This window comes from Drosophila takahashii, chromosome 3L (assembly GCF_030179915.1).
Source record: "Drosophila takahashii strain IR98-3 E-12201 chromosome 3L, DtakHiC1v2, whole genome shotgun sequence".
Classification (NCBI taxonomy): Eukaryota; Metazoa; Arthropoda; class Insecta; order Diptera; family Drosophilidae; genus Drosophila; species Drosophila takahashii.
In genome coordinates this window covers 119,773-138,815 of record NC_091680.1, presented here as the reverse complement: position 1 = coordinate 138,815, position 19,043 = coordinate 119,773, and the positions used below count along the sequence as shown (strand labels likewise).

Genomic DNA, 19,043 nt, shown 5'->3' with positions numbered 1-19,043 from the left:
TAACAGCTGCATTGAGTGCTTTTCGTATGGCCGTTAACAGTGTGTAATGGAGTGGAATTTTAACAGTGCGCATGAATTGCAGTGGAATTTAAACAGGGCAGAAGGTTTTGGTTGTTTTCTCGGTATTTGTTTTTATTTTACTATTTTCGGGGTAATACTAAAAAATACTACAAATTGATCACGCACTCTGAGCTGACGAGAAAATGAGTCGATTTACGAAATGCACCTAACTGCAGCACTGCTTGCTTTTCAGTTTCAAATTTCAAATTTAAACTCTTAGTTTTTTTAAAAGATTTATTAAATTATGCAAAATCGGTTCTTAATAGTCAACTAAAAATGCATTTTAAGGTAGATAGCTAACTGTCCTAACCTGCAGTCAGCAGTTAGAATTTGTTGCAGTTACTTTTAACGTTTGTGTTAATACGGTTCTGATATAAAATGTTATGAAATCCTCCGCTTACTGAGCGGTTAACGAATGCACTTATCGGTATATGAATAACTTTTCCTTAAACGTACCTTAACCATCTGCTCCAGGCGGTCGATGCGCCTCAGCATCTCCTCTTTCTCCCGCTGAAAGGAGTCTGCCCGCCGGCGCAGTTCTTCGTTTTGGCGCCGCAGCTCATGCAGCTGACGACAAATCTCGGAAGACGTTAGGATTGGCATCACGTTCGGAGATTTCGCCGAGGTCAGCTTTGTCGCACTAACAAATGGTTTGCCGGCTGTCACCCCGTTGTTCGTTGGCACCTGTCCAGATCCTGCCGAAAGTGAAGGACGCAGCTGTATCGTTTGCACGGTGCCTACTTGTCCCCTGAGCGAACTACTGGACGCGGGATGGTTCGCGGGCAGTGTAGGTAGGGCCACGGGTTCGTTCAGACCCTGGGACTCTTCTAATATGGTGGTGGGCTCCAAGGGTCTTTGCAGGGACGGGAGCTTTAGCTAGAAAAAAAGAAAACGGCAACTGTATTTTAGTTTTTTGTACATTTTCTGAGATAAAAACTAAATGCCCATTAGGGAAAGATATCTACAAAACTAGCCAAGTGAAGTGAGTACTACAAACCTGTCGAGCCTGCAGCTGGCGCATGTTGACTAGCTTGGTGCCATCGGGTAGCTGGCGTACCATTCCAGAGCTGTCGAGGGGAGAAAAATTGTATAGAAGTCGGCCGAAATTAATTAAACCACATACCTTGCCAACGATGCGGGTATTTTTTGTAGGGACTTTGTTTGATTGTCTGATCCGCAGAGCTTCTTGAAATCAGTCAACGAGATTATGCGTATATTCTGTAAATAATAAATAGATTTTACTGTAGAAATGTGCGAGAAAAAATACCAAAATAAATACCTTGTTCTTGGTAACCCCCGCTGGAGACGGAAGATCCTTTTGCTTAATGACATTCATGCGAATCTTCTGGGGAGGAGAGTTATTCACACATATCAAACATGTCGTACTTCACGCATTTCATCGTGTATTTTTAAAAAAACACTTTTTAAATCCTAAGTCCAGTGGGGGACTGTCGAACTGTACTGAACAAATATTTTGAGTGTTTTATTTCTGGGAGGCGATTTATATTATTTTCCCATGAACAGCCAATTATCTCTGTGGATGAAAACAAAAATTAAATCAGTCCCGGCAGGAGTGGGCGTAAAGTAAATAAAAGCTGGATTTAGTGTGGAATCTTCTCTTAAACAGGACCTGGCATACGCAGCTTAGGTAAAATATGTCAAGTCATTTCTTCCGCACGGGTGAGGGAAAAGGCAGACCAATTGATTCCTTATCAATAAATTTTAATAATCAATTACTCGACCATCTGCGGGCAGCAGCAGCAAAGCGCTTATTGCAATTGCTGCTACATGGGTGGTGGCTGCGCACAACACAGTTCGAGGATCTTCCCGAACTCAGAACAAGATGGATTAATGAAGGCAGTTCTCCTTATTTTTGGGTGTGCGCACGCAGCAGAGCAAAGGCCTGCTCCCGGTGTGCAGAGGGTTTGCTTAGGGCACGCAAGGGATGTGCGTGTCATCGGACGCGGGAGCGCCCTATGGTGAGCCCGAAATCGAATACCTGGCCTGCACGTGGTAAACACACCCCGTGACACATCCCGCGGCACGCACATAGGTCGGACTCACAGACCATGTCCTATTTGGGTCATGTTCGAAAAGAGACCAGTCAGATGGCGTAATTTCACATGGGTCCATTATTTACACTATAGACCCGTATTAAAGGAGCATGTCAGACCTCTGACTTTTTAAATGCTTTCTAACGCTTTGGTAAATCAGTCATCAAGGGCGGAAAAACCCGAGTTTAAAAGGCTTCCGCATTTCCTGCGTTTGATATCCTGTGTACATTACATCCACTTGAAACCCTTCATAAATCTAAAAGAAAATTTACCCAAATACCCAATATGAGTCTTGATACCCAGATTATGTCTTGACTTTGTCTTTCAATGCGGCAACCACCCGAAGTTGAACGGAAGCGACATTTCCATAGAGCTCTAATGGCTTTGCTTGACAGACAAGGATCGGATCGGATTTGGCCTGTGAAATCACTTCAGTGTATTTTTAATAGTTATTTACAGTTTTTCGCTTCCCCCAACTTCACAAATAAACAAGACTCATTTAGGCTTAGGGACGTAACAGTTTGCTTAGAAAAGATAATTAAATAAAATGTCACGGCAGAACGAATTAACTGACTGTTTGCCTTAGCCTAGTCTATGCCACACTCCATTTAACCACAATTTCCACACAAAACCTAACCAAATCGGCTTAACGTTGTGCTACTAACCTTTGTGGAAACTCCTACTTCCGTTTCCTGGGCCCACCAGTTGATTGAGCTTTTGGACGCTGATTTTTCCGCATACTGCGCTTGCGGTTCTCGTTTTTCCGCTCCGCGTTGTCCTCGTTGCGCTTTTTAATAAACTCCAGTCGCATGCGTGACTTGACAATCTGCTCGGGGCGCCGCATCTCCTTGTCGTTTCCGGTAAGACGTTTCTTAAGTTCCAGCTTTACGTTGTGCCGCGCATGGCGACTGACCGGATACCGCTGGGCGTGGCTCAGAGGCTTGGCGTTGTCATCGTCACTGCCTGCGTTTTCACGCTGAAGCTGGTCCTCAATCTTGGACTTCTCCTTCCATTCAGTATAACGACCCGTCTTAAACGAAGCAGGAATCCATGCACCGGACTCGGTCCGAATCTTGTTGGCTCGGGGATCCTGCACTGAGACCATCTTCTTCTTGATACGGTCCCACTTCTTAAGCCCTGGCTTGTGTTTTACGTCCTGGGCAGAATTGTGGTCTGACACAGAGAACTCGGCGTTCTGCGCCTGACGCTCAAAGGTGTTGATGGCCAGGCCATCCTCCGTATGCTTGTCCGCCGATTGATAAGGCACGTAGTGCTCCTCGTCCTTGCTGTTAATCTTGCGCTTCTTCCTCTTGGTCTTATCCTTGTAAAGTGCGTCCATGTTTTGGAGCCTCTTGGGCGCAACGACTTTATTGAATGTACTGCTAATGGCTTCCTCGTCGGCAGTTGGCATCCTGGCTAGGCTTGGACTTTGCTCCTCCGCCATTTTCTTCGCCTCGTCGATGTCCTCGTCTGCGCGCTGCTGCCTGAACTTTTGAATCACTTCCGCGTGCTGATTCCGTTTCTCCTTCATTACAATAAACTGAGTGGACTTTTGCGTGGTGTTAAGTTCAAAAACGGTCTGAAAGCCCCACAATCCATTAGAAAAGTGTTGACATAAATGCCATGATAAACTTACGCCACCTGGTCGGAAACTACGCATTTTGACCAGTATATCGTGCTTGTCCTCCTGCAACTTGCGCTCGTCTGCAGCCACCTTTGCCTGCGATTCTGTCAGTTGTCCATTAACTTCAGCAGCCTGAGCCAGTGCGGGAGCAGCTGTGAAGAAATCCTCCAGCGGTTTCAGCGCAAAGAACTTAATTTTCTTCACGCGCGCATTGGCATCAGTGGAGGCAACAGGTCGGGAACTCAAGTATTTTTTGTAAGCGTTTTCGCTGGTGCGCAATACTCCAGCCTGTAAACAGTTTTTAAATATTTCTCAAATTATTAGAAATCGACAGCAAACTATTAGATCTACTTACAATGTGGTGGCTCTTTTTAATATCCGTCACTGTGAGATGCTCCTCCTCGAGCAAATCTTGCGGAATGGTTCCCATTGCCGCGCTGTCGTTTATATTGAATGGCCTGTTTAAGAACAAGTGCAGATCCAGTAGATGAGCTGTGTCGTCTGTGGAAAATATAGAGTACGCGGTCCCTGTGCGACCTGCTCTTGCGCAACGACCCACCCGATGCACAAACAGCTTCGGTTTACCCGGAAAATGGAGGTTCACAACAAAGTCCAAGCTGGGAATGTCGATTCCGCGGGCGGCTACGTCTGTGACGATTAACACGGAAACCTTCTTGTTCACAAACTTGGCGGTGTTTATTTTTCGGGCAGCCGGGTCCAGGCTAGAGTAGACCGACGCATTAGAGATGCCAGCCTCGGTGAGGATGTACGAAATAAGTTCCACATGGTGCTGTGTGCCGGCAAACACCACGGTCTGCGACTCCACAGGGATAACGTACTTAAGGAGAACCACGAGAGCTGTGTAGCGGTCGTCCGGTCGGCAGTACAGAAACTTTAGAGCCAGTGCGTCCGGGAGCTTGGACTCGACGTCCAAACGAATTAGAACTGGGTCGTTCAGGCCTGCGCGGGCAAAGTCCACCAAGAGCTTCGGCAGAGTGGCCGAGAACATGACCATCTGACGGGAGGACGGCAGTCTGTGCAGCGTTTCGTTAAGCTGCTCGCCGAAGCCCATCTCGAAAAGTCTGTCGGCCTCATCGAACACCACGTACTCTGAAAACGAAAACATTAGTCCTTGTTTTTAGGTCTTGGAACTTTGATCTCACCTATGGAGTTCAGCTTTAAGTCCATTTCCACACACAAGTGGAGAAAACGGCCTGGCGTGGCTACAATGACGTCGGGGCAGGTGTGTATGGCCGAGAACTGCGAGTCCATGGAGTCGCCACCAAGAACCAGAATAGTCTTCAGCTCCATGAAGCGGCCCAGCTCCTTGATGAACTTGTACGTTTGCACCGCCAGCTCGCGTGTTGGGGACAATATAAGCGCACGGGCTCCCTTTGTGGGCTCGCGCCGCTGCAGCTTCTCGAAGAGGGGAATCAGGAAGCAGGCCGTTTTGCCGGAGCCCGTCTTGGCCATGGCCACCACATCGCGGCCCTCCAAGATCAAGGGAATCGTCTTCCGCTGGATGGGAGTCGGCACCTTGTATCCCCGCTTCGTGATTCCCTTGATGAGCTCAAAGCCAAGACCCATCGACTGGAATCCTCCGCTCTTCTTCGATTTGGGCTTGGACTTGAGGATGTCGTCGCCTCCAGATCCGCCCACGCCCTCCAGCGACGGGAACCCGGGTATTTCATCTGCTGGCTTTTTGCCCTGGCAATTCGCACAACTATTAATATTAATCCGAAGCAACTTTACCGAATCTTACCATTTTTTTGTTTTGCCTAAACAAAACACGTGCAGATATCTTGTTTTTTTTCGGTATTTGTTTTTGTTTTACTTCGGGGTGATACTAAAAATACTAAAAATCCCTCTGAGCTGGGTTGACGAGAAAATGAGTCGACTGGAATTCTGTTTAAGCTCTGTTAAGCGCTAACAGCTGCATTGAGTGCTTTTCGTATGGCCGTTAACAGTGTGTAATGGAGTGGAATTTTAACAGTGCGCATGAATTGCAGTGGAATTTAAACAGGGCAGAAGGTTTTGGTTGTTTTCTCGGTATTTGTTTTTATTTTACTATTTTCGGGGTAATACTAAAAAATACTACAAATTGATCACGCACTCTGAGCTGACGAGAAAATGAGTCGATTTACGAAATGCACCTAACTGCAGCACTGCTTGCTTTTCAGTTTCAAATTTCAAATTTAAACTCTTAGTTTTTTTAAAAGATTTATTAAATTATGCAAAATCGGTTCTTAATAGTCAACCAAAAATGCATTTTAAGGTAGATAGCTAACTGTCCTAACCTGCAGTCAGCAGTTAGAATTTGTTGCAGTTACTTTTAACGTTTGTGTTAATACGGTTCTGATATAAAATGTTATGAAATCCTCCGCTTACTGAGCGGTTAACGAATGCACTTATCGGTATATGAATAACTTTTCCTTAAACGTACCTTAACCATCTGCTCCAGGCGGTCGATGCGCCTCAGCATCTCCTCTTTCTCCCGCTGAAAGGAGTCTGCCCGCCGGCGCAGTTCTTCGTTTTGGCGCCGCAGCTCATGCAGCTGACGACAAATCTCGGAAGACGTTAGGATTGGCATCACGTTCGGAGATTTCGCCGAGGTCAGCTTTGTCGCACTAACAAATGGTTTGCCGGCTGTCACCCCGTTGTTCGTTGGCACCTGTCCAGATCCTGCCGAAAGTGAAGGACGCAGCTGTATCGTTTGCACGGTGCCTACTTGTCCCCTGAGCGAACTACTGGACGCGGGATGGTTCGCGGGCAGTGTAGGTAGGGCCACGGGTTCGTTCAGACCCTGGGACTCTTCTAATATGGTGGTGGGCTCCAAGGGTCTTTGCAGGGACGGGAGCTTTAGCTAGAAAAAAAGAAAACGGCAACTGTATTTTAGTTTTTTGTACATTTTCTGAGATAAAAACTAAATGCCCATTAGGGAAAGATATCTACAAAACTAGCCAAGTGAAGTGAGTACTACAAACCTGTCGAGCCTGCAGCTGGCGCATGTTGACTAGCTTGGTGCCATCGGGTAGCTGGCGTACCATTCCAGAGCTGTCGAGGGGAGAAAAATTGTATAGAAGTCGGCCGAAATTAATTAAACCACATACCTTGCCAACGATGCGGGTATTTTTTGTAGGGACTTTGTTTGATTGTCTGATCCGCAGAGCTTCTTGAAATCAGTCAACGAGATTATGCGTATATTCTGTAAATAATAAATAGATTTTACTGTAGAAATGTGCGAGAAAAAATACCAAAATAAATACCTTGTTCTTGGTAACCCCCGCTGGAGACGGAAGATCCTTTTGCTTAATGACATTCATGCGAATCTTCTGGGGAGGAGAGTTATTCACACATATCAAACATGTCGTACTTCACGCATTTCATCGTGTATTTTTAAAAAAACACTTTTTAAATCCTAAGTCCAGTGGGGGACTGTCGAACTGTACTGAACAAATATTTTGAGTGTTTTATTTCTGGGAGGCGATTTATATTATTTTCCCATGAACAGCCAATTATCTCTGTGGATGAAAACAAAAATTAAATCAGTCCCGGCAGGAGTGGGCGTAAAGTAAATAAAAGCTGGATTTAGTGTGGAATCTTCTCTTAAACAGGACCTGGCATACGCAGCTTAGGTAAAATATGTCAAGTCATTTCTTCCGCACGGGTGAGGGAAAAGGCAGACCAATTGATTCCTTATCAATAAATTTTAATAATCAATTACTCGACCATCTGCGGGCAGCAGCAGCAAAGCGCTTATTGCAATTGCTGCTACATGGGTGGTGGCTGCGCACAACACAGTTCGAGGATCTTCCCGAACTCAGAACAAGATGGATTAATGAAGGCAGTTCTCCTTATTTTTGGGTGTGCGCACGCAGCAGAGCAAAGGCCTGCTCCCGGTGTGCAGAGGGTTTGCTTAGGGCACGCAAGGGATGTGCGTGTCATCGGACGCGGGAGCGCCCTATGGTGAGCCCGAAATCGAATACCTGGCCTGCACGTGGTAAACACACCCCGTGACACATCCCGCGGCACGCACATAGGTCGGACTCACAGACCATGTCCTATTTGGGTCATGTTCGAAAAGAGACCAGTCAGATGGCGTAATTTCACATGGGTCCATTATTTACACTATAGACCCGTATTAAAGGAGCATGTCAGACCTCTGACTTTTTAAATGCTTTCTAACGCTTTGGTAAATCAGTCATCAAGGGCGGAAAAACCCGAGTTTAAAAGGCTTCCGCATTTCCTGCGTTTGATATCCTGTGTACATTACATCCACTTGAAACCCTTCATAAATCTAAAAGAAAATTTACCCAAATACCCAATATGAGTCTTGATACCCAGATTATGTCTTGACTTTGTCTTTCAATGCGGCAACCACCCGAAGTTGAACGGAAGCGACATTTCCATAGAGCTCTAATGGCTTTGCTTGACAGACAAGGATCGGATCGGATTTGGCCTGTGAAATCACTTCAGTGTATTTTTAATAGTTATTTACAGTTTTTCGCTTCCCCCAACTTCACAAATAAACAAGACTCATTTAGGCTTAGGGACGTAACAGTTTGCTTAGAAAAGATAATTAAATAAAATGTCACGGCAGAACGAATTAACTGACTGTTTGCCTTAGCCTAGTCTATGCCACACTCCATTTAACCACAATTTCCACACAAAACCTAACCAAATCGGCTTAACGTTGTGCTACTAACCTTTGTGGAAACTCCTACTTCCGTTTCCTGGGCCCACCAGTTGATTGAGCTTTTGGACGCTGATTTTTCCGCATACTGCGCTTGCGGTTCTCGTTTTTCCGCTCCGCGTTGTCCTCGTTGCGCTTTTTAATAAACTCCAGTCGCATGCATGACTTGACAATCTGCTCGGGGCGCCGCATCTCCTTGTCGTTTCCGGTAAGACGTTTCTTAAGTTCCAGCTTTACGTTGTGCCGCGCATGGCGACTGACCGGATACCGCTGGGCGTGGCTCAGAGGCTTGGCGTTGTCATCGTCACTGCCTGCGTTTTCACGCTGAAGCTGGTCCTCAATCTTGGACTTCTCCTTCCATTCAGTATAACGACCCGTCTTAAACGAAGCAGGAATCCATGCACCGGACTCGGTCCGAATCTTGTTGGCTCGGGGATCCTGCACTGAGACCATCTTCTTCTTGATACGGTCCCACTTCTTAAGCCCTGGCTTGTGTTTTACGTCCTGGGCAGAATTGTGGTCTGACACAGAGAACTCGGCGTTCTGCGCCTGACGCTCAAAGGTGTTGATGGCCAGGCCATCCTCCGTATGCTTGTCCGCCGATTGATAAGGCACGTAGTGCTCCTCGTCCTTGCTGTTAATCTTGCGCTTCTTCCTCTTGGTCTTATCCTTGTAAAGTGCGTCCATGTTTTGGAGCCTCTTGGGCGCAACGACTTTATTGAATGTACTGCTAATGGCTTCCTCGTCGGCAGTTGGCATCCTGGCTAGGCTTGGACTTTGCTCCTCCGCCATTTTCTTCGCCTCGTCGATGTCCTCGTCTGCGCGCTGCTGCCTGAACTTTTGAATCACTTCCGCGTGCTGATTCCGTTTCTCCTTCATTACAATAAACTGAGTGGACTTTTGCGTGGTGTTAAGTTCAAAAACGGTCTGAAAGCCCCACAATCGATTAGAAAAGTGTTGACATAAATGCCATGATAAACTTACGCCACCTGGTCGGAAACTACGCATTTTGACCAGTATATCGTGCTTGTCCTCCTGCAACTTGCGCTCGTCTGCAGCCACCTTTGCCTGCGATTCTGTCAGTTGTCCATTAACTTCAGCAGCCTGAGCCAGTGCGGGAGCAGCTGTGAAGAAATCCTCCAGCGGTTTCAGCGCAAAGAACTTAATTTTCTTCACGCGCGCATTGGCATCAGTGGAGGCAACAGGTCGGGAACTCAAGTATTTTTTGTAAGCGTTTTCGCTGGTGCGCAATACTCCAGCCTGTAAACAGTTTTTAAATATTTCTCAAATTATTAGAAATCGACAGCAAACTATTAGATCTACTTACAATGTGGTGGCTCTTTTTAATATCCGTCACTGTGAGATGCTCCTCCTCGAGCAAATCTTGCGGAATGGTTCCCATTGCCGCGCTGTCGTTTATATTGAATGGCCTGTTTAAGAACAAGTGCAGATCCAGTAGATGAGCTGTGTCGTCTGTGGAAAATATAGAGTACGCGGTCCCTGTGCGACCTGCTCTTGCGCAACGACCCACCCGATGCACAAACAGCTTCGGTTTACCCGGAAAATGGAGGTTCACAACAAAGTCCAAGCTGGGAATGTCGATTCCGCGGGCGGCTACGTCTGTGACGATTAACACGGAAACCTTCTTGTTCACAAACTTGGCGGTGTTTATTTTTCGGGCAGCCGGGTCCAGGCTAGAGTAGACCGACGCATTAGAGATGCCAGCCTCGGTGAGGATGTACGAAATAAGTTCCACATGGTGCTGTGTGCCGGCAAACACCACGGTCTGCGACTCCACAGGGATAACGTACTTAAGGAGAACCACGAGAGCTGTGTAGCGGTCGTCCGGTCGGCAGTACAGAAACTTTAGAGCCAGTGCGTCCGGGAGCTTGGACTCGACGTCCAAACGAATTAGAACTGGGTCGTTCAGGCCTGCGCAGGCAAAGTCCACCAAGAGCTTCGGCAGAGTGGCCGAGAACATGACCATCTGACGGGAGGACGGCAGTCTGTGCAGCGTTTCGTTAAGCTGCTCGCCGAAGCCCATCTCGAAAAGTCTGTCGGCCTCATCGAACACCACGTACTCTGAAAACGAAAACATTAGTCCTTGTTTTTAGGTCTTGGAACTTTGATCTCACCTATGGAGTTCAGCTTTAAGTCCATTTCCACACACAAGTGGAGAAAACGGCCTGGCGTGGCTACAATGACGTCGGGGCAGGTGTGTATGGCCGAGAACTGCGAGTCCATGGAGTCGCCACCAAGAACCAGAATAGTCTTCAGCTCCATGAAGCGGCCCAGCTCCTTGATGAACTTGTACGTTTGCACCGCCAGCTCGCGTGTTGGGGACAATATAAGCGCACGGGCTCCCTTTGTGGGCTCGCGCCGCTGCAGCTTCTCGAAGAGGGGAATCAGGAAGCAGGCCGTTTTGCCGGAGCCCGTCTTGGCCATGGCCACCACATCGCGGCCCTCCAAGATCAAGGGAATCGTCTTCCGCTGGATGGGAGTCGGCACCTTGTATCCCCGCTTCGTGATTCCCTTGATGAGCTCAAAGCCAAGACCCATCGACTGGAATCCTCCGCTCTTCTTCGATTTGGGCTTGGACTTGAGGATGTCGTCGCCTCCAGATCCGCCCACGCCCTCCAGCGACGGGAACCCGGGTATTTCATCTGCTGGCTTTTTGCCCTGGCAATTCGCACAACTATTAATATTAATCCGAAGCAACTTTACCGAATCTTACCATTTTTTTGTTTTGCCTAAACAAAACACGTGCAGATATCTTGTTTTTTTTTCGGTATTTGTTTTTGTTTTACTTCGGGGTGATACTAAAAATACTAAAAATCCCTCTGAGCTGGGTTGACGAGAAAATGAGTCGACTGGAATTCTGTTTAAGCTCTGTTAAGCGCTAACAGCTGCATTGAGTGCTTTTCGTATGGCCGTTAACAGTGTGTAATGGAGTGGAATTTTAACAGTGCGCATGAATTGCAGTGGAATTTAAACAGGGCAGAAGGTTTTGGTTGTTTTCTCGGTATTTGTTTTTATTTTACTATTTTCGGGGTAATACTAAAAAATACTACAAATTGATCACGCACTCTGAGCTGACGAGAAAATGAGTCGATTTACGAAATGCACCTAACTGCAGCACTGCTTGCTTTTCAGTTTCAAATTTCAAATTTAAACTCTTAGTTTTTTTAAAAGATTTATTAAATTATGCAAAATCGGTTCTTAATAGTCAACTAAAAATGCATTTTAAGGTAGATAGCTAACTGTCCTAACCTGCAGTCAGCAGTTAGAATTTGTTGCAGTTACTTTTAACGTTTGTGTTAATACGGTTCTGATATAAAATGTTATGAAATCCTCCGCTTACTGAGCGGTTAACGAATGCACTTATCGGTATATGAATAACTTTTCCTTAAACGTACCTTAACGTATGTACAATAATCCTATCTTAGCTCTAGTTAACCGTCGTCCCCGAAATCCATGTCCGCCTCAGACTCTCGAACCAACACCATCTGCTCCAGGCGGTCGATGCGCCTCAGCATCTCCTCTTTCTCCCGCTGAAAGGAGTCTGCCCGCCGGCGCAGTTCTTCGTTTTGGCGCCGCAGCTCATGCAGCTGACGACAAATCTCGGAAGACGTTAGGATTGGCATCACGTTCGGAGATTTCGCCGAGGTCAGCTTTGTCGCACTAACAAATGGTTTGCCGGCTGTCACCCCGTTGTTCGTTGGCACCTGTCCAGATCCTGCCGAAAGTGAAGGACGCAGCTGTATCGTTTGCACGGTGCCTACTTGTCCCCTGAGCGAACTACTGGACGCGGGATGGTTCGCGGGCAGTGTAGGTAGGGCCACGGGTTCGTTCAGACCCTGGGACTCTTCTAATATGGTGGTGGGCTCCAAGGGTCTTTGCAGGGACGGGAGCTTTAGCTAGAAAAAAAGAAAACGGCAACTGTATTTTAGTTTTTTGTACATTTTCTGAGATAAAAACTAAATGCCCATTAGGGAAAGATATCTACAAAACTAGCCAAGTGAAGTGAGTACTACAAACCTGTCGAGCCTGCAGCTGGCGCATGTTGACTAGCTTGGTGCCATCGGGTAGCTGGCGTACCATTCCAGAGCTGTCGAGGGGAGAAAAATTGTATAGAAGTCGGCCGAAATTAATTAAACCACATACCTTGCCAACGATGCGGGTATTTTTTGTAGGGACTTTGTTTGATTGTCTGATCCGCAGAGCTTCTTGAAATCAGTCAACGAGATTATGCGTATATTCTGTAAATAATAAATAGATTTTACTGTAGAAATGTGCGAGAAAAAATACCAAAATAAATACCTTGTTCTTGGTAACCCCCGCTGGAGACGGAAGATCCTTTTGCTTAATGACATTCATGCGAATCTTCTGGGGAGGAGAGTTATTCACACATATCAAACATGTCGTACTTCACGCATTTCATCGTGTATTTTTAAAAAAACACTTTTTAAATCCTAAGTCCAGTGGGGGACTGTCGAACTGTACTGAACAAATATTTTGAGTGTTTTATTTCTGGGAGGCGATTTATATTATTTTCCCATGAACAGCCAATTATCTCTGTGGATGAAAACAAAAATTAAATCAGTCCCGGCAGGAGTGGGCGTAAAGTAAATAAAAGCTGGATTTAGTGTGGAATCTTCTCTTAAACAGGACCTGGCATACGCAGCTTAGGTAAAATATGTCAAGTCATTTCTTCCGCACGGGTGAGGGAAAAGGCAGACCAATTGATTCCTTATCAATAAATTTTAATAATCAATTACTCGACCATCTGCGGGCAGCAGCAGCAAAGCGCTTATTGCAATTGCTGCTACATGGGTGGTGGCTGCGCACAACACAGTTCGAGGATCTTCCCGAACTCAGAACAAGATGGATTAATGAAGGCAGTTCTCCTTATTTTTGGGTGTGCGCACGCAGCAGAGCAAAGGCCTGCTCCCGGTGTGCAGAGGGTTTGCTTAGGGCACGCAAGGGATGTGCGTGTCATCGGACGCGGGAGCGCCCTATGGTGAGCCCGAAATCGAATACCTGGCCTGCACGTGGTAAACACACCCCGTGACACATCCCGCGGCACGCACATAGGTCGGACTCACAGACCATGTCCTATTTGGGTCATGTTCGAAAAGAGACCAGTCAGATGGCGTAATTTCACATGGGTCCATTATTTACACTATAGACCCGTATTAAAGGAGCATGTCAGACCTCTGACTTTTTAAATGCTTTCTAACGCTTTGGTAAATCAGTCATCAAGGGCGGAAAAACCCGAGTTTAAAAGGCTTCCGCATTTCCTGCGTTTGATATCCTGTGTACATTACATCCACTTGAAACCCTTCATAAATCTAAAAGAAAATTTACCCAAATACCCAATATGAGTCTTGATACCCAGATTATGTCTTGACTTTGTCTTTCAATGCGGCAACCACCCGAAGTTGAACGGAAGCGACATTTCCATAGAGCTCTAATGGCTTTGCTTGACAGACAAGGATCGGATCGGATTTGGCCTGTGAAATCACTTCAGTGTATTTTTAATAGTTATTTACAGTTTTTCGCTTCCCCCAACTTCACAAATAACTAAGACTCATTTAGGCTTAGGGACGTAACAGTTTGCTTAGAAAAGATAATTAAATAAAATGTCACGGCAGAACGAATTAACTGACTGTTTGCCTTAGCCTAGTCTATGCCACACTCCATTTAACCACAATTTCCACACAAAACCTAACCAAATCGGCTTAACGTTGTGCTACTAACCTTTGTGGAAACTCCTACTTCCGTTTCCTGGGCCCACCAGTTGATTGAGCTTTTGGACGCTGATTTTTCCGCATACTGCGCTTGCGGTTCTCGTTTTTCCGCTCCGCGTTGTCCTCGTTGCGCTTTTTAATAAACTCCAGTCGCATGCGTGACTTGACAATCTGCTCGGGGCGCCGCATCTCCTTGTCGTTTCCGGTAAGACGTTTCTTAAGTTCCAGCTTTACGTTGTGCCGCGCATGGCGACTGACCGGATACCGCTGGGCGTGGCTCAGAGGCTTGGCGTTGTCATCGTCACTGCCTGCGTTTTCACGCTGAAGCTGGTCCTCAATCTTGGACTTCTCCTTCCATTCAGTATAACGACCCGTCTTAAACGAAGCAGGAATCCATGCACCGGACTCGGTCCGAATCTTGTTGGCTCGGGGATCCTGCACTGAGACCATCTTCTTCTTGATACGGTCCCACTTCTTAAGCCCTGGCTTGTGTTTTACGTCCTGGGCAGAATTGCGGTCTGACACAGAGAACTCGGCGTTCTGCGCCTGACGCTCAAAGGTGTTGATGGCCAGGCCATCCTCCGTATGCTTGTCCGCCGATTGATAAGGCACGTAGTGCTCCTCGTCCTTGCTGTTAATCTTGCGCTTCTTCCTCTTGGTCTTATCCTTGTAAAGTGCGTCCATGTTTTGGAGCCTCTTGGGCGCAACGACTTTATTGAATGTACTGCTAATGGCTTCCTCGTCGGCAGTTGGCATCCTGGCTAGGCTTGGACTTTGCTCCTCCGCCATTTTCTTCGCCTCGTCGATGTCCTCGTCTGCGCGCTGCTGCCTGAACTTTTGAATCACTTCCGCGTGCTGATTCCGTTTCTCCTTCATTACAATAAACTGAGTGGACTTTTGCGTGGTGTTAAGTTCAAAAACGGTCTGAAAGCCCCACAATCGATTAGAAAAGTGTTGACATAAATGCCATGATAAACTTACGCCACCTGGTCGGAAACTACGCATTTTGACCAGTATATCGTGCTTGTCCTCCTGCAACTTGCGCTCGTCTGCAGCCACCTTTGCCTGCGATTCTGTCAGTTGTCCATTAACTTCAGCAGCCTGAGCCAGTGCGGGAGCAGCTGTGAAGAAATCCTCCAGCGGTTTCAGCGCAAAGAACTTAATTTTCTTCACGCGCGCATTGGCATCAGTGGAGGCAACAGGTCGGGAACTCAAGTATTTTTTGTAAGCGTTTTCGCTGGTGCGCAATACTCCAGCCTGTAAACAGTTTTTAAATATTTCTCAAATTATTAGAAATCGACAGCAAACTATTAGATCTACTTACAATGTGGTGGCTCTTTTTAATATCCGTCACTGTGAGATGCTCCTCCTCGAGCAAATCTTGCGGAATGGTTCCCATTGCCGCGCTGTCGTTTATATTGAATGGCCTGTTTAAGAACAAGTGCAGATCCAGTAGATGAGCTGTGTCGTCTGTGGAAAATATAGAGTACGCGGTCCCTGTGCGACCTGCTCTTGCGCAACGACCCACCCGATGCACAAACAGCTTCGGTTTACCCGGAAAATGGAGGTTCACAACAAAGTCCAAGCTGGGAATGTCGATTCCGCGGGCGGCTACGTCTGTGACGATTAACACGGAAACCTTCTTGTTCACAAACTTGGCGGTGTTTATTTTTCGGGCAGCCGGGTCCAGGCTAGAGTAGACCGACGCATTAGAGATGCCAGCCTCGGTGAGGATGTACGAAATAAGTTCTACATGGTGCTGTGTGCCGGCAAACACCACGGTCTGCGACTCCACAGGGATAACGTACTTAAGGAGAACCACGAGAGCTGTGTAGCGGTCGTCCGGTCGGCAGTACAGAAACTTTAGAGCCAGTGCGTCCGGGAGCTTGGACTCGACGTCCAAACGAATTAGAACTGGGTCGTTCAGGCCTGCGCGGGCAAAGTCCACCAAGAGCTTCGGCAGAGTGGCCGAGAACATGACCATCTGACGGGAGGACGGCAGTCTGTGCAGCGTTTCGTTAAGCTGCTCGCCGAAGCCCATCTCGAAAAGTCTGTCGGCCTCATCGAACACCACGTACTCTGAAAACGAAAACATTAGTCCTTGTTTTTAGGTCTTGGAACTTTGATCTCACCTATGGAGTTCAGCTTTAAGTCCATTTCCACACACAAGTGGAGAAAACGGCCTGGCGTGGCTACAATGACGTCGGGGCAGGTGTGTATGGCCGAGAACTGCGAGTCCATGGAGTCGCCACCAAGAACCAGAATAGTCTTCAGCTCCATGAAGCGGCCCAGCTCCTTGATGAACTTGTACGTTTGCACCGCCAGCTCGCGTGTTGGGGACAATATAAGCGCACGGGCTCCCTTTGTGGGCTCGCGCCGCTGCAGCTTCTCGAAGAGGGGAATCAGGAAGCAGGCCGTTTTGCCGGAGCCCGTCTTGGCCATGGCCACCACATCGCGGCCCTCCAAGATCAAGGGAATCGTCTTCCGCTGGATGGGAGTCGGCACCTTGTATCCCCGCTTCGTGATTCCCTTGATGAGCTCAAAGCCAAGACCCATCGACTGGAATCCTCCGCTCTTCTTCGATTTGGGCTTGGACTTGAGGATGTCGTCGCCTCCAGATCCGCCCACGCCCTCCAGCGACGGGAACCCGGGTATTTCATCTGCTGGCTTTTTGCCCTGGCAATTCGCACAACTATTAATATTAATCCGAAGCAACTTTACCGAATCTTACCATTTTTTTGTTTTGCCTAAACAAAACACGTGCAGATATCTTGTTTTTTTTTCGGTATTTGTTTTTGTTTTACTTCGGGGTGATACTAAAAATACTAAAAATCCCTCTGAGCTGGGTTGACGAGAAAATGAGTCGACTGGAATTCTGTTTAAGCTCTGTTAAGCGCTAACAGCTGCATTGAGTGCTTTTCGTATGGCCGTTAACAGTGTGTAATGGAGTGGAATTTTAACAGTGCGCATGAATTGCAGTGGAATTTAAACAGGGCAGAAGGTTTTGGTTGTTTTCTCGGTATTTGTTTTTATTTTACTATTTTCGGGGTAATACTAAAAAATACTACAAATTGATCACGCACTCTGAGCTGACGAGAAAATGAGTCGATTTACGAAATGCACCTAACTGCAGCACTGCTTGCTTTTCAGTTTCAAATTTCAAATTTAAACTCTTAGTTTTTTTAAAAGATTTATTAAATTATGCAAAATCGGTTCTTAATAGTCAACTAAAAATGCATTTTAAGGTAGATAGCTAACTGTCCTAACCTGCAGTCAGCAGTTAGAATTTGTTGCAGTTACTTTTAACGTTTGTGTTAATACGGTTCTGATATAAAATGTTATGAAATCCTCCGCTTACTGAGCGGTTAACGAATGCACTTATCGGTATATGAATAACTTTTCCTTAAACGTACCTTAACGTATGTACAATAATCCTATCTTAGCTCTAGTTAACCGTCGTCCCCGAAATCCATGTCCGCCTCAGACTCTCGAACCAACACCATCTGCTCCAGGCGGTCGATGCGCCTCAGCATCTCCTCTTTCTCCCGCTGAAAGGAGTCTGCCCGCCGGCGCAGTTCTTCGTTTTGGCGCCGCAGCTCATGCAGCTGACGACAAATCTCGGAAGACGTTAGGATTGGCATCACGTTCGGAGATTTCGCCGAGGTCAGCTTTGTCGCACTAACAAATGGTTTGCCGGCTGTCACCCCGTTGTTCGTTGGCACCTGTCCAGATCCTGCCGAAAGTGAAGGACGCAGCTGTATCGTTTGCACGGTGCCTACTTGTCCCCTGAGCGAACTACTGGACGCGGGATGGTTCGCGGGCAGTGTAGGTAGGGCCACGGGTTCGTTCAGACCCTGGGACTCTTCTAATATGGTGGTGGGCTCCAAGGGTCTTTGCAGGGACGGGAGCTTTAGCTAGAAAAAAAGAAAACGGCAACTGTATTTTAGTTTTTTGTACATTTTCTGAGATAAAAACTAAATGCCCATTAGGGAAAGATATCTACAAAACTAGCCAAGTGAAGTGAGTACTACAAACCTGTCGAGCCTGCAGCTGGCGCATGTTGACTAGCTTGGTGCCATCGGGTAGCTGGCGTACCATTCCAGAGCTGTCGAGGGGAGAAAAATTGTATAGAAGTCGGCCGAAATTAATTAAACCACATACCTTGCCAACGATGCGGGTATTTTTTGTAGAGACTTTGTTTGATTGTCTGATCCGCAGAGCTTCTTGAAATCAGTCAACGAGATTATGCGTATATTCTGTAAATAATAAATAGATTTTACTGTAGAAATGTGCGAGAAAAAATACCAAAATAAATACCTTGTTCTTGGTAACCCCCGCTGGAGACGGAAGATCCTTTTGCTTAATGACATTCATGCGAATCTTCTGGGGAGGAGAGTTATTCACACATATCAAACATGTCGTACTTCACGCATTTCATCGTGTATTTTTAAAAAAACACTTTTTAAATCCTAAGTCCAGTGGGGGACTGTCGAACTGTACTGAACAAATATTTTGAGTGTTTTATTTCTGGGAGGCGATTTATATTATTTTCCCATGAACAGCCAATTATCTCTGTGGATGAAAACAAAAATTAAATCAGTCCCGGCAGGAGTGGGCGTAAAGTAAATAAAAGCTGGATTTAGTGTGGAATCTTCTCTTAAACAGGACCTGGCATACGCAGCTTAGGTAAAATATGTCAAGTCATTTCTTCCGCACGGGTGAGGGAAAAGGCAGACCAATTGATTCCTTATCAATAAATTTTAATAATCAATTACTCGACCATCTGCGGGCAGCAGCAGCAAAGCGCTTATTGCAATTGCTGCTACATGGGTGGTGGCTGCGCACAACACAGTTCGAGGATC

General features: G+C 46.6%; 7 protein-coding genes across 8 annotated transcripts; all 7 read right to left on the bottom strand.

Moving 5' to 3' along the window:
* Nucleotides 1–276: 276 nt before the first annotated feature.
* LOC123003105 (uncharacterized) lies at nucleotides 277–1,480 on the bottom strand. Its single transcript, XM_070214760.1, has 4 exons — nucleotides 1,340–1,480; nucleotides 1,184–1,278; nucleotides 1,058–1,127; nucleotides 277–936 (listed from the first exon to the last, which is right to left on the bottom strand). Exons 1-4 carry the CDS (start codon nucleotides 1,394–1,396, stop codon nucleotides 469–471), a joined length of 690 nt encoding a protein of 229 aa, XP_070070861.1. The 5' UTR covers nucleotides 1,397–1,480; the 3' UTR covers nucleotides 277–468.
* LOC123003081 (ATP-dependent RNA helicase DDX54-like) lies at nucleotides 1,455–5,579 on the bottom strand. Its single transcript, XM_044394553.2, has 6 exons — nucleotides 5,501–5,579; nucleotides 4,902–5,445; nucleotides 4,094–4,848; nucleotides 3,751–4,026; nucleotides 2,780–3,693; nucleotides 1,455–1,594 (listed from the first exon to the last, which is right to left on the bottom strand). Exons 1-5 carry the CDS (start codon nucleotides 5,501–5,503, stop codon nucleotides 2,794–2,796), a joined length of 2,478 nt encoding a protein of 825 aa, XP_044250488.1. The 5' UTR covers nucleotides 5,504–5,579; the 3' UTR covers nucleotides 1,455–1,594; nucleotides 2,780–2,793.
* Nucleotides 5,532–7,145, bottom strand: LOC123003106 (uncharacterized). Of its 2 annotated transcripts, XM_070214762.1 has the most exons (5): nucleotides 7,005–7,145; nucleotides 6,849–6,943; nucleotides 6,723–6,792; nucleotides 6,182–6,601; nucleotides 5,532–5,610 (listed from the first exon to the last, which is right to left on the bottom strand). In XM_070214762.1, the coding sequence occupies exons 1-5, from the start codon at nucleotides 7,059–7,061 to the stop codon at nucleotides 5,569–5,571; spliced, it is 684 nt and encodes a 227-aa protein (XP_070070863.1). In that variant the 5' UTR covers nucleotides 7,062–7,145; the 3' UTR covers nucleotides 5,532–5,568. The 2 variants fall into 2 exon arrangements, with proteins under 2 accessions (XP_070070863.1, XP_070070862.1); XM_070214761.1 differs by lacking the exon at nucleotides 5,532–5,610 and having other exon boundaries at nucleotides 5,771–6,601.
* Nucleotides 7,120–11,276, bottom strand: LOC123003086 (ATP-dependent RNA helicase DDX54-like). Its single transcript, XM_044394558.2, has 6 exons — nucleotides 11,166–11,276; nucleotides 10,567–11,110; nucleotides 9,759–10,513; nucleotides 9,416–9,691; nucleotides 8,445–9,358; nucleotides 7,120–7,259 (listed from the first exon to the last, which is right to left on the bottom strand). Exons 1-5 carry the CDS (start codon nucleotides 11,166–11,168, stop codon nucleotides 8,459–8,461), a joined length of 2,478 nt encoding a protein of 825 aa, XP_044250493.1. The 5' UTR covers nucleotides 11,169–11,276; the 3' UTR covers nucleotides 7,120–7,259; nucleotides 8,445–8,458.
* A 331-nt stretch (nucleotides 11,277–11,607) lies between these two features.
* LOC123003088 (uncharacterized) lies at nucleotides 11,608–12,892 on the bottom strand. Its single transcript, XM_044394561.2, has 4 exons — nucleotides 12,752–12,892; nucleotides 12,596–12,690; nucleotides 12,470–12,539; nucleotides 11,608–12,348 (listed from the first exon to the last, which is right to left on the bottom strand). The coding sequence occupies exons 1-4, from the start codon at nucleotides 12,806–12,808 to the stop codon at nucleotides 11,884–11,886; spliced, it is 687 nt and encodes a 228-aa protein (XP_044250496.1). The 5' UTR covers nucleotides 12,809–12,892; the 3' UTR covers nucleotides 11,608–11,883.
* LOC123003082 (ATP-dependent RNA helicase DDX54-like) lies at nucleotides 12,867–17,023 on the bottom strand. The gene is made up of 6 exons (XM_044394555.2): nucleotides 16,913–17,023; nucleotides 16,314–16,857; nucleotides 15,506–16,260; nucleotides 15,163–15,438; nucleotides 14,192–15,105; nucleotides 12,867–13,006 (listed from the first exon to the last, which is right to left on the bottom strand). The coding sequence occupies exons 1-5, from the start codon at nucleotides 16,913–16,915 to the stop codon at nucleotides 14,206–14,208; spliced, it is 2,478 nt and encodes an 825-aa protein (XP_044250490.1). The 5' UTR covers nucleotides 16,916–17,023; the 3' UTR covers nucleotides 12,867–13,006; nucleotides 14,192–14,205.
* A 331-nt stretch (nucleotides 17,024–17,354) lies between these two features.
* Nucleotides 17,355–18,752, bottom strand: LOC123003091 (uncharacterized). Its single transcript, XM_044394564.2, has 4 exons — nucleotides 18,499–18,752; nucleotides 18,343–18,437; nucleotides 18,217–18,286; nucleotides 17,355–18,095 (listed from the first exon to the last, which is right to left on the bottom strand). Exons 1-4 carry the CDS (start codon nucleotides 18,553–18,555, stop codon nucleotides 17,631–17,633), a joined length of 687 nt encoding a protein of 228 aa, XP_044250499.1. The 5' UTR covers nucleotides 18,556–18,752; the 3' UTR covers nucleotides 17,355–17,630.
* Nucleotides 18,753–19,043: the final 291 nt, after the last annotated feature.